The sequence below is a fragment of the Melozone crissalis genome, unplaced genomic scaffold (genome assembly GCF_028551555.1).
Source record: "Melozone crissalis strain CALT ecotype California unplaced genomic scaffold, PUWL_Pcris_2 ptg000068l_1, whole genome shotgun sequence".
NCBI lineage: Eukaryota > Metazoa > Chordata > Aves > Passeriformes > Passerellidae > Melozone > Melozone crissalis.
The window spans coordinates 6,714,275-6,726,941 of NW_026535846.1; the positions used below are offsets into that span (position 1 = coordinate 6,714,275).

At 46.4% G+C, this 12,667-nt stretch overlaps 1 protein-coding gene across 2 annotated transcripts in view; it reads right to left on the reverse strand.

Moving 5' to 3' along the window:
• Window positions 1–2,342: 2,342 nt before the first annotated feature.
• The window catches only part of LOC128945880 (gamma-aminobutyric acid receptor subunit beta-4), a 79,339-nt gene continuing 69,014 nt past the window's right edge, over window positions 2,343–12,667 (reverse strand). The window contains exons 6-9 of one of the 2 annotated variants that reach the window (XM_054289780.1): window positions 10,079–10,216; window positions 8,467–8,619; window positions 5,597–5,841; window positions 2,343–2,984 (exon numbers count right to left, since the gene is read on the reverse strand). In XM_054289780.1, the coding sequence (XP_054145755.1) occupies window positions 2,607–2,984; window positions 5,597–5,841; window positions 8,467–8,619; window positions 10,079–10,216 (914 nt within the window). In that variant the 3' untranslated portion in view covers window positions 2,343–2,606. Of the gene's footprint in view, window positions 2,985–5,584; window positions 5,842–8,466; window positions 8,620–10,078; window positions 10,217–12,667 lie in introns of both variants that reach the window. The other variant, XM_054289779.1, reaches the window with a different exon arrangement.

A 12,667-nucleotide genomic window follows, 5' to 3' on the forward strand; every position in this document is an offset into this window, starting at 1 on the left:
CAGCAATTTGGGGAAAACCCATCCCCAGCAGCACTGCTTATGGATGGGGAAACCAGCAGGAGACTGTTCTGCAGGGCAGGGGAGAATATAAGTCTGATTTAACAATTGTGCTAAAACCTTGGTGAGTCCAGGCAGGCCTGGCCCAAACATGTGCATGCATGAACATGAGAGAGGGGGACAGACACATGGGGAAGGGGGGATGCTCTATTCTTATGCTTCAGATTCTGCATAAGACACATTACTGATATAAAAATAACAATAATTACTCTGATGAGGGCTGATCCTGCTTCAGCCAAGTCCAGGCAAAACTTTCCCTGACTTCAGAGTTACTGGGTCAGGCCTGAAGAAATTCACATTTTCATAGTATTGTACAGACATAAATTAGTGAATGAAAGATGTGCATCAGGGTCATCTGCAGGGGATCACTCTGCTCTCCCAAGCAATGGGAATCAAGGAAAAGGGAGGAGAATGCTAGCAGGAAAATAAAAAGATGATTGACTAAAGGGCAATGTAGGTGTCCGTGGGCCTGACACGAAAAAACTCTGTCAGGTAAGAACAAGGTTCTCATCATTACTCTAGTAATGGCAGAATGACCCTAGGGTTAAAGTTTTGCACTTGTGAATTTAACATTTTCATGGCTTTCATTAATATTGTCAGGGAGATTATCAATCATCAGTGATTGCCAAAGTGGCCAATAATTCAGTGGTTTTCACTGGCTCCTTTGGGAAAGTCAGACCTTGCTGTGCAAGGCCAAGTTCCCTTCCTGTACCTTCCTCAGGAATGCCTGTGGATGGAAGCTCCTGGAGACTCAGGGGCTCCCACAAGCACCAAGCTCAGCATTTTCACTGCAACCTTTCCCCCTGCCCAGCCTTTGGAGACCATCACCCTCCAGCAGGATGATGCTCCATGGAACCCCACCTAATCCTCAACTTCATCCTCTGCAAGGAAGGGCACAGGGTGCTTTTTTCTACACTCTGTACATCTTAACAGACATAAAGGGAAGCCTGGTAGAAGCAGCACAGATCAGAGGCTGCCAGCTCACCATTCACTCCTGAACTTCTTAGGAAAGGGGATCATTATCATTTCCCTATTTTTTCCATCCTGAAACATAACAAAGTTAAATGATATCCAGCCTTTCCTGTGCCTTGATGCAGGCTACGGTCACTCAGAGGGCTGGAGTGTGGATCCACTGTCTGGCATAAGGAACAGGGAGAGGGGGAAAGGGTTGAAATTTTAGAATCCTGCAACTGCTTTTCTCTCCAGGCTCAGTAAGGAAGATTCAGTGTGGGGATAACTAGGAACAACCCCTCCTCTGAGGACTGAATCGGCTTACTCTCCTCGAGATCAGATGCCAGCAGTGAGCAGCAGCACTGCCCTATTGCTGATCCCCAAATCCCTCTCTTCCCTCAGCAAGTGCCAATTTGCACAATCTGCCTCCCCAGCTCTGCCTCTGGAGCTGGGACCCCGACCTCCAACCTGGTGAAGCTGCAATGAGCAAACAAACCCCTGCTATTCCCTCCCTCCCTCCCCCAAACACACTGCCAGTTAAATGTCATCTGTGTTCTTTTTCTACAAAAGATATTACAAAACCCCCCTCCCCAGCCCCCCTCCCCAGAAAACATGCTTGCACACACACATCCATGGACACACGTGCCCACACACACACACACACAGATGCTCCACACACACACATTCACACAGGAAAAACAGCTTGCAAACTCCTGAAGGTGGAAAAAGGCATCTTGCAAATGTGCCTTGGTTTTGATAAGTTCCCTCCTCCCCCCCTCCCATAAACCCCACATTGCCCCTTCCCTCCCAAATAATTGCCTCGTCTTCCCCTCCCTTCCCAGCTCTTCCAAAATAAATATTCTTTTTATTTGTTGGTTTAAAAGACTCTTTTAGGCTTGTAAGCAAGAGAGAGGGAGAGAGAGGAAAAGAAAAGAAAAATCTCATAGCATGAGAATGAAACCCCATCATCTCATGAATCCATGAAAGAATTAACATGAAGGGGTTAAGAACAGTGATAGAAGAAAGATTAAAAAATATATAATAGGACTGAAAAGTGAAAGATGAAATTCAGTAGCGAAATGGAAGTGAGGATAGAGCATTAGTGAGCACAGCCAAAGATAACCTATCGCCCCCACCAGTTTTTGACTCAATTTCTTTAAATCTCCCCCCTCTTTTTTTTTTTTTAATTTTCTTGGTTTTGGGGTTTTTTTGTGTGTTTTTTCTTTTTTTTTCTGTCTTTTTTTTCTTTTTTTCTTTCTTTCCTTTTTTTTTTGGTTTTTGTTGTTTTTGTTGGTTTGGATTTTTTTTTTTTGTACAGTGGTGTAAGTCCTTCAGCAGGAAACCAAAATCAAGACAAACACATCCCTCCCTGAAACCAAACCCCCTCCCATACCTTTCTCTCCCTTTACCCCATCCCACACTCCGTGGTTCTACATGTGCTGAAAAGAGAAGAGTAAGGTTAGAATAAATCTAATGAACCATAGGAATAAATGACAATGATAGTAAAGAGTAAAACCCAAACCCAAAAGACCACAACACTCCTGTGTTGTCATTGTCTGAGTGTCTGTCCCTATTATCTCTCTCGGAGGCCGCAGGCATCAATTTACATAGTACAACCAGTAAACAAGGTTGAAGAATCCAAAAGTGATTGGAAAAATGATCCTTGACCACTTGTCAATGGTGCTGACGTCTGTCAGGTCTGGGATTTTGAGCTTCAGCTTGGACGACCGCCGGCGCAGGCGGCAGTTGGCGCGGTTGCGGGCGGCGGCGTGGTGGCTCAGCGGGACGTGGCGGTCCAGGGTGGGGTGGTGGCCAAAGCCATCCCGAGAGGCCAGCGGCTTGCGGAACTGGATTCCTGAGCCTTCGAAGGACATGACAGAGTTTCGAGAGTCGCCCACGCTGCTCATCATGTCCGTGGCCAGCAGCTCGTTGTTCATCTCCAGCGTGCTGAGGAGGATGTTACCGTAAGGGTCAACCTGGGACGGGGAACACAGACACAGAGGGGATGTGGCATTCACATTCCCTGGAAAAATCCCTTAGGCCAGGATTTTTCTCCTGGGAAGCTGAGAAGCCTCAGAGAAAAGGAAAACAATTCTTATCTTGTTTGCTTCTCCTGTGTTTTGCTCCTTTGGAATGAGTTTGGAGATTGTTTACCCATAGATGAGAGGAATAGCAGATTTGTCTTTACAAACAAGTTATAGGTCTGCAGGTAGATAAAACCAGATAAAAGAAACAAGGGGAAGGATTCCACTGATTGATGAATGGAAAAAGATATTTGCCTTTACACATAAACTTTAGGTTTGCTGATAAATGAAATTAGACATTGAAAGATGAAAGAAACAATGGGGAAGGAAAACCCCCTAAATTCTGTAAGAATTAAAAATTAAAAGGGAGGGCTATACATTAGAGGGAAATCTTTGGTATCAGGTGTTCTAGGAAGTTTGTACCTCTCAAGTACCTCAGCTAATGGGGAAAGAGAAAAGGGAAATGTGCCCAGGAAATTGGGATAAAAAGGAGGCTGCGTCCTCCAAAAATGTGAGAGATCCCACGGGAATGCCCCATGGCCTCTTCCTTTATTTGAATAAAGCCGAATAGGACTCCTCTGTCTCCTTTTTGGACATAAACCTCTAGTATTTGTGGATTAATTTTCCTAACAATTGGATTCTGGTGTGAGTTATTTTGACTCTGGCCAATCAGGGCCAAGCTGTGTCAAGACTCTAGAAAGAGTCACGAGTTTTCATTATTATCTTTTTAGCATTAAGTATGCTTTCTGTATTCTTTAGTATTGTATAGTATTCTTTAATATAATATAATATAGTATTATAAAGTAATAAATTAGCCTTTTGAGAACATGGAGTCAGATTCATCATTCCTGCCTTCACTGGGACATTTCACAGCAAATACAATACTGGGTGTCCTGCATACCATTTGGGGTGATTCTGAACAGATTTCTGGGGAGCAATACTGTTAGAAATTACATAACTTATAAAAAAATTAACTTTAGTCATGGGTTGGTTCGCCTTTGCCAAAGGGGGGTGGAAATTGAGGTTTCTCTTCAAAAGGTTCTGTTAATTGAGGGTTTGAGTCTCACTGGGTAAGGCCTCAATCAACAAAAGGAAGTTTCCTAGATTCTGAGAGCTTAATATCTACAGGGTGGAAGTAGCCAGAAGCTACACAGGAGATAGAGAGACATTAACAGATATTAAACCCCTGGCAGGTTCCCAGTCTGGGAAAAGATTGATAAGGGAGCCAAAGAATGAGCACCAAAAATAGCATTGAAGGAATCAATAGCCAATAGGAGATCCAATATTAAGAATTGTGTAATGCAGAACCAAAGAATGAGAATTTCTTTGGGGATTTTTTTTTTAAACATATAAATATGTGAAAATTCTGGTAAAGAATCACATGTGGTTGGACTGATTTCCACTGAACATCCTGGCCTGAATAAAGTAATGCCTGACTTAGAGATAAAATAAAAAATACTTAAAAGATGGTGTTGGGGAGTTCCTTTTCTTCACCAGAGTTTGGTGACTATACCCCTGATGGGGTCATTTGTGAGCTCTGAACATGCTGCATTGAGGGTACATTGAGTACCTCTGCTGCTGGGGTAGAAGGAGCAGCCACCTGTGCTTGCAGCAAATTTTTAGTGGGGGAAGTGTAACTCTGTTGACACAGGAGGACCAAAACCCACAGAGGGACTTTTGGCTACACCTGCGCCATGCAAGAGGAGGGCTCTGATGCGACTGGATGAGGATGATCAAGGCAGAAAAATTCCCAGTAACCACCAGAGAAGGGAAACTGGGGTTCAGTTCTTGTGATGAGCACAAAGAATGCTCTGCAGCTGTTCCAGATTGCAAGGCAAGATGTTTTCTATTACCATCTGTATGGCAAATTACCTTTGTCAAGCGGGCAGTTTGCCTTATCTCTCTCTTTGAGTGACCACATTCACTCCTCCCTTGGGAGGAGGCATCTGCTGATAACAGCTATTGAATGTCACTGCATGGCTGATAAGAACTACAGCATCCCATTGGGAGATGTGAGCCCAGAGGGAGGAGCCAAGCATTCCTACCCAGACATAATCTGGAGATTCTGGAACACCAGCACAGCTTCTCCACTGGATTCCCCAGAGGAACAGCAGCTGCCTCTCCTTCCACTGCATCTTCAGAGGAAGAATACATCCTTCTCTACAGGATCCCTGCTCCAGCAGAGCCACCCCTGACACTGCAGGAGGGCTGAGCCACAACTCCAATGGGACTGCTGCCAACAGCCTGACCCACAGGGTGTCAGGTTGGGTTCTGACTCTGTCAGTGTTGTTCTAGTGAACTGCATTGTTTATTTTATCCTTTTATTTTTTCTTCCCTATTAAAGAACTGTTATTTCCTGCTCCCATATTTTTGCCTGAGAGCCCCTTAATTTAAAATTTATAGCAATTGGGAGGGGTGGGGAGGGTTTACATTCTCCATTTCAGGGGAGGCTCCTGCCTTCCTTAGCAGACTCCTGTCTTTCCAAACCAAGACAGCAGCTCACCCAGTGGAGAGCCTGAATTCTCCTGCCACAAGGAAAGGAGAGGACAAACCTGCTCTCTCACCCTCTTCTCCTCGTAGCGGTGGCGCTCGTTGTTGGCCTTGCTGACACGCTCGCTCTGCTTCTTCTGCTGCCGCGGCCCTCGCCCGAAGAAGATGTAATTGACAAAAGCATACTCCAGGAGGGCCAGGAACACGAAGACGAAGCAGCCCATGAGATAAACATCAATAGCCTTGACATAGGGGATCTTGGGCAGAGTCTCCCGCAGGTGGGTGTTGATGGTTGTCATGGTAAGCACCGTGGTGACCCCTGTGAGGAGAGGGCAGGTGCTCTGTTAGCCACGTGGGATGGTTTCCTGGAATGCTGTTCTCAGCTCCCACATCCCTCCTTCCAGCTGGACAGCCTCAGGAGGGATGGGAGCAGTGCAACTGTCATTATTCTAAGCCCACATGCCCACCACAAATTGCTGCAGAAAATGATCCAGCAGCAAACACTTGGAGAAAGTGTCAAAGCTGAGCATCATCAGCATGATGGGGATCAGCATCCCTGTATCTTCAAGTCCCCCTGATCTTCCCTCCTTCTTTCAGTGTGGTAGGAAACATTCAGTTTTGCTCTTTTTTACCCCCTTCTCCTTTTTTTCTCCTTTATGAACTCATCAAGCTTTACTGTGTGCTACTGAATGTCTCAGCATCCTTGGCATCGTGAGTTTATAAACTGCTGTGTGTTCCCAATGCCATGAATTGGAGAAAGAGTGAAGAGATTTCCTCTTCATGGCATTCTCTTTTTATTGCCTGCCTCGTAGGCTTCTGTCCTTGACCCCATGAGTTCCCACCTTCCTCTCACCAGCTTTACCATTCATTACATCAATTATCACTTGGACACATTCCTCCCATGGTTCTCACACTCTCCTTTTTAGGCCTCCTCACATTTCTTGCATCTTAAAAAAGCATTTTGTGAACACTTTTGTCCCCATCTACTCAGTTCCAAAAGCCTGATTCACTATGATTACTCTCACAGCTTCAGTCCTCTTCTTCAGCTTCTTCTCAGGCTCTTCCCTTCTCTGGACTGTCAGAGCGGCCCCAGACCTGCCTCTTTGACAGTCTTCTGCCAGCTCCAAAAACATAGCAATGAACCTTCACATTTCTTTTGGGGCTGGTAACTCTTCCTCTTCAACCTAGTCTTCCTCTGCTTCTCTAGCTGTTCTTACTACCTTGCTGATCTGCTTTTCTCCTTTTTTCCTCCTCATCTCTCTGTTGGCAGCTCTAATACTCTCCATGACCTTAATTTGCTCCTGTGGTTTCAGCCCCACCTCTACAGTGATGGCTCTCCATGCACCCTGGACCTCTGCTTGTCCTATTTCCCCTTCACCCTCACTCTGCTTTGGTGTCATTCCTGATAAAAGACTGAAAGAACTATTAGCCTTCAGTTGGGTAAACAGAAGGGAGATATATTTATATACGCACACAATATGGTCTATATTTAGGCAGTAGTCTAAATATACAGAAATCTGAGGCAAGGAAAGGGAGGATAGAATGTTCTCCATGTCTCCATTAAGAAGTGGACAAATTGCAATGGAGACTTAGGGCAAAGAGGAGCTCTTTGACTGTGCAAGCAGGTAAATCTGGAGATAAAGTGACCAGAGGAGGCTGGGGAGTTTCTTTTTTTGGAGCTTTTTATGGATAAGTTAGGTCGAGAACTGTCAGGAATAGTTTAGGGAGAGCTGTTGCAGTTCTGATCTACAATGTTCTTTTTCTGTCTTCTCCTTTGAGTCCAGATGTCAGCAGAAACTCAACAGCTGTGCATCTCACCTCCACCCTCTTGCTTCTGCTTCCACAATATCTGCCATGGTCTCTTTTTCTTCTCTCTCTGATTGCACTCCTGTCAATGCAACTTACCCTTTTAATTTACCAAGTTCATCTTCCCTCCCTGTCTCCCTGCTCCAGCCTCTCTGAGCAGCCAAAGCCAAATCACCTCTTTTGTACCTTTGTACAACCCACCCCTCCTCTGAGTCTTCTCAAACTCATTCTCCTAGAGCTGCTTGAAGCCCCCAAGCTTTGCTGTAAGACCCAGCCTATATCTGAGCTGCCTCTCTAAGCCTTGTCCCACTCACAGATCCAGCCCTGCTCCTCCTTACCTCTCCTATTGCCCTGGAACTTCCCCTCATGTTGCACAGCCCCATTCTTGTATACCAGCCATCCCCCCTCTCTTCTGTTCCTCCTTACAAACCCTCATCTGCCATCCACCCCCACTTCCCTTCTGTTGCTTAAAAGACCTCATTTTTCCCCCTCTTATAGGAAAACATTCCTATTTAGGGGAGCATGTGCCAAAGAAGAACTTGGACTTTAACTGCTGTCCCACATTTGCTTTGGCCTTGAAGGTCTTTTCCTGCAGAGAGTGTCTGTATGGGGTCTGAGCTATCAGAAAAACGTGTAATGCCCCTTCCTTTATTTCTTTCATCTTTTAACCATTCCTATACAATTTTTGGCCAACCAGCCTCAGCATTACTCATGGAACTGGCCACTCCTGGCACACCTGTTGACAAAGAGAGGCCCAAATTTCTCTTCTAAAGAAAACCAGTGCAAACCAGAGTGAAGGAACTCAGGGCATGTCAGGGTCCCACGTTCCTGAGAATCAATGACCATCTGCATTTTTGTTTAGAGAGTTTAAATTCACACCCAGGACATTTTTGGTAGGACTTTTACTGATTCAAATAAAACAGACTCCAGTATGGGAAGTACTAACAAACAAAAACAAAACAAGTAACTCTTCTCACTGAAAATTTAAAGTTTTTCTCCGAAAAAAAATTACGTCCATTTGGGATGACAACTTTGACAGACTTGCCTAATTGCTACCTCATAAAGAAAAGGGATTTTCTTTGTTACAGCTGATCCCCCTCAAGAAAACACCTCCAAAATACAACAAAAAGGTCCATACCCAGTGCCACTCGTGCAGCAGAAGCATCATAGTTGATCCAGAAGGAGACCCAGGACAGGATGGTGATGAGGATGGATGGCATGTAGGTCTGCAGGATGAAGTAACCAATGTTCCTCTTAATCCTGAAACTCAGGGATAAGCGCAGATACGAACCTGCCAGTGAGACATCAAAGGAGGACGTGGGGTGAGAGGAGGGCAAGGCTGGATTTGTGCTAAGAGCTTTGGTTAGGAATTGAAATTTTATTTGGAAAAAGTTCTCAAGAGGCAGGAATAATGAGAAATCTCCTGGTTTCTGCAGCTGGTTTTGCAGACTGGTCAGCTTTTGCAAGGGGTCCCTTCAGAATCTGCTCAGTTGCCCCGGAGTATTAAGAAGAAAGGAAATTCTACCTAAGTGACATTATTGTATTATATCAGCCATCATGGGAGAAGGGCTGTTCAGCGCTGGAATTGCTGTTATGGTGCCAACCAATATGATAGAGGCTTACACAGGAGACTTTAACCTTATATTTGGGTGCCACAAGATGATTTTCCAATGTTTCATGTGCCAGCTCTGCCTCCAAACAGCAATGAAGATCTGAATCATATTTTTCCCATGCTGTTCTAAAAACGGGTTATGGTCAGACTGGGCAAATTCATATGCAAATAGAGTACTGTTAGTTAATCTGAAGGTCTCTTTTTTATTATTTTCAAGTTGTTGCAACTTCCTCCTAATCTTTCAGCAAACCTAATGAGGATAGTGAGGACAATAAGTACTCTTTACAGTCCTTCCACTGCAGCAGGCTAATTTTGACAGGGACAAAGCAGTGCCTCTTTCATTGCTGTGAGACAAAGTCCAGGTAATTTCTCCTGCCCACCTCTGTCCCTCAGGCAACACAGGAGCCTGAAATATGGGTGTAATCCTGGCTGGCAGCTAAAGTAACAAGAAAACAGCAGTTTTAAACCATCAAGGATGTAGACTAGAAAAAAGGAGGTATTGTTCTCTCACCACCATGTGCCACCTGTATGGCTTGAACACAATATTTCACCAGTCTTTTTTTGACAGATGTGTGCTGTGCTGTTTTGGCAGTGAACTCCACCTCAGACCAGCAACCAAAAATCCAACCCCCTCCAACTTTCCAGCTGGCAGCATCTGAATCGTCCCAGGTATTCTCTCCAAACCTTTTTATTGCCATGTACAGATGGGTTTGCATCATTTCATAGCCCACTTGCTCCTCAATGGATATATTTTCTCCTTACTTTTGCACCTACATTAGCTTGGATACCCAGATGTAAACCACATAAAACATCAGATGAAGGCTGAGAACCTTCTGAAGAGGTTCTGAGCTCACTCATTATTTTGACTAAGAAACGGGAAAGAAAAATTGCAGCAGGGAAAATGATCCGGAAAGTCTTTGAAGAGAAGCAGACAAAAAAAAAAAAAAAAAAAAAAAAGAAAGAAAGAAAGAGAAAAAAATTGAAAAAAGGAAAGCTGGTGGGTGCAGAAGACACTTTTTTTTTCAGAGGAACCCCAAGGTGAAGATCCTAAGTTAGTGCCCCAGCAATCAGAGTGATTCAGCCCAGTGGATCAGCAGCAGCTTTGCCCATTCCATGCATCCCTTCCCCAGAGACTCACCAGTGGTGAAGACCACTTCCCTGCTGACCAGCCTCTGCTCAATGATGGTGAACTGGGGCAGCTCCAGCACCTCCATCCCCGTGACAGCAGAGTCGTTCCCTTGCCAGAAGAAGACAATGTCATCCACGGTGTAACCATCTGCAGGGAGGAAGGAGCACACAGGGAGAGCTGAGCTGACAGGCTGGACCAGAGGACACCTCCATTTGTAATAAGGTGATCTGGAAAAGGATCCAAAAGAAAGCCCACACCAAGCCTAGCCTCTCCCTGCTGATGTGCTTTCCTTCTTCAGCTGAGCTTGGCAATACAGTCCCCAGGAGAAGAGGAAAAATTGGCCAGAAAGCTCCCATTTCTGGCTAGAATTCAGAGCAAATGTGAGGTGTGGCCCATCCAGCCTGGACTTGCACAATGTGATCTCCATGGCTGACATGGCAGGGACTTGTGCACCAGGAGCCTCTGTCAAATGCACCAAACACAGCATTTTGCTTTTTAAAAACTGCCTCCTTTTACCAGGAGGGGGAGATCACACAGTACAGACTGGTGGGACTGGGGAAACAGGGCAGCTCAGTATTAAAAATTCCCAGAGAAGAGAAGATCTACAGCAGCAGTTGAAAAGAAGTTTGAAGATCAGAGCACCTCCCTTTTCTAAGTCCTTTCAGTCAAAATTCAGATCCAAGAAGTGAACAGAGTCTCTGAGGCTGGGGGCTGTTTTACCAAGTGCTGGCTGAGAAGAGCACTGATGAGAGAAGAGAGAAAGGGGAACCAGCCTCAAATATTCATCCCTTACATTTCAGGGTCATGGGCTTGCTAACTCAGCCAAGCTTCTTGCTTTAACCCCAAAATATACGTGGCAGACAGAGCTGCCTGGGCTGGAAATGTGACCCCCAAGTGCTCTGGACTCGTGGGGAATGAGGGCCAGGGCATGAAACCATGAAAACCTTCACCCAGCAGTGCCATGTCCACAGCCCTGCCCTGTCCTTGGGGCAAGGACTCATCACAACTTGAAAATCACTTGCGTGTTTTGAAGCCCTTTGGCTGTAGCTGCACAAGGGTGGCCTCAGATTCTCAGTGAAGCTTCCTGGGAGCAGTAAGAAATGGCCAGGCTTTGGTGCAGCTCAGGGCAAGGCTGCCTTCAGAGCATGAGCTGCCCACAGACAGCTTGTGTTCGCACCTGCACTGCAGCACAGCAGCCTGCTCTGCCACCCAGCCTGGCACACAGGCCATGCCAGGTTCACAGCCACTCATGTGAGTGCCACCACAGCCAGCACCTGGCACCAGGGCAGTGAGGAGCTGCTGAATGCAGCACCAAGGAGAAATTCCTCTCTGGGGACTAAGGGTTACCCCAGACCAGAGGTGAGCCTCTGAGGACAGAGTCATCCTTAAGCTGCTCAGTGCACAAAGGGCTCAGCAGTCTGCTCTGATCTCACAGCTGACCCTGCTTTGAGCTGCAGGCTGGACTAGAGACACCCTGAAGTGCCCTCCCAAATGGAATTATTTGATGACTGTGCAGTCTCCAAGCTCACATCCTGCACACTCACTCATGGGTGCCAAAATACAAACCCAATCTTCCAAATGCCATGCCACATCTGCTTCTGATGGAAATCAGCTAAGCCAGGGCTCCTCCTCCTCCCCCAGCTGGCATGTTCCTGGTCCCAGAGTTGTAAACCCTCACACCTCTGAGCCCACAGGGTTTCAGAACCCTTGGTTATCCTCCTCACACACCAGCCCTGTGCACAGGAGTGTGTTTGCATCACTCAGCCCCAGGGCTGGAACCAACAGGAAACACCCAGGTCCCCCCCAGTCCCCCTGATTCCAGCAGCTCCAACACCCTCCCAGCTCAGGAACACTGTGTGTGATCTCACAGGGGAATTCCTCTACCGTCAGGGTCCTGTGCTTGTTCCCAGTTTCTCCACGAGGTTCCCAAGCCCTTTCCCCCCAGCATTCCCCCTCTGCAGAGGTGAACCCAGCCTGGGAACAATTCACCTCTGCACCTCCTTAGCAGCAAACAAACCACACTGAGCTATTGGCATTTCTCACTCACTGCGCAACATCTGCTCCAGCCCTTGAACCACTTTTCAGCATCTTCCCTCAACCTCTTCTGATTTCTCAGCTTCCTCCCTAAATTTTGGCACCCAAACCCAGCCAGAGCCCGTTTCCCCCTCTCAGTGACACGTTCAGAGGCCAATGAATGCCGAGCTCTGACTCACGGCTCCCCTGGTTTATATAACAGGGCTCGCTCCAGCCCTTCCTGCCAGAGCCACGGAGCCTCCCTGAGCTCCCCGTGTGGCTGCAGCCCCTGGGCATGGCCCTGCAGCCCTGCTCACAGCCCAGGGCTCACAGAGCTGAGCTCCTTCCGGATGGATTCCCATTGGGGAGGATTCGAATGCGCAGCCAGCGAAGCCCCGCACGCCGCTATCTTCATCATCCACAAATTTAACAGCAGTGACTTCAAATTTACTTCCTGATCAGCAATGAAAATGTCAAATTGCAGTAACTAATTTTAGGAGATCTCACAGTTAACTAGCTCTATTCCATTTATTCTATGACCTGCTGGTGTTGGGTAGCAATTTCTGTATTTTAATTTTTTTTTTT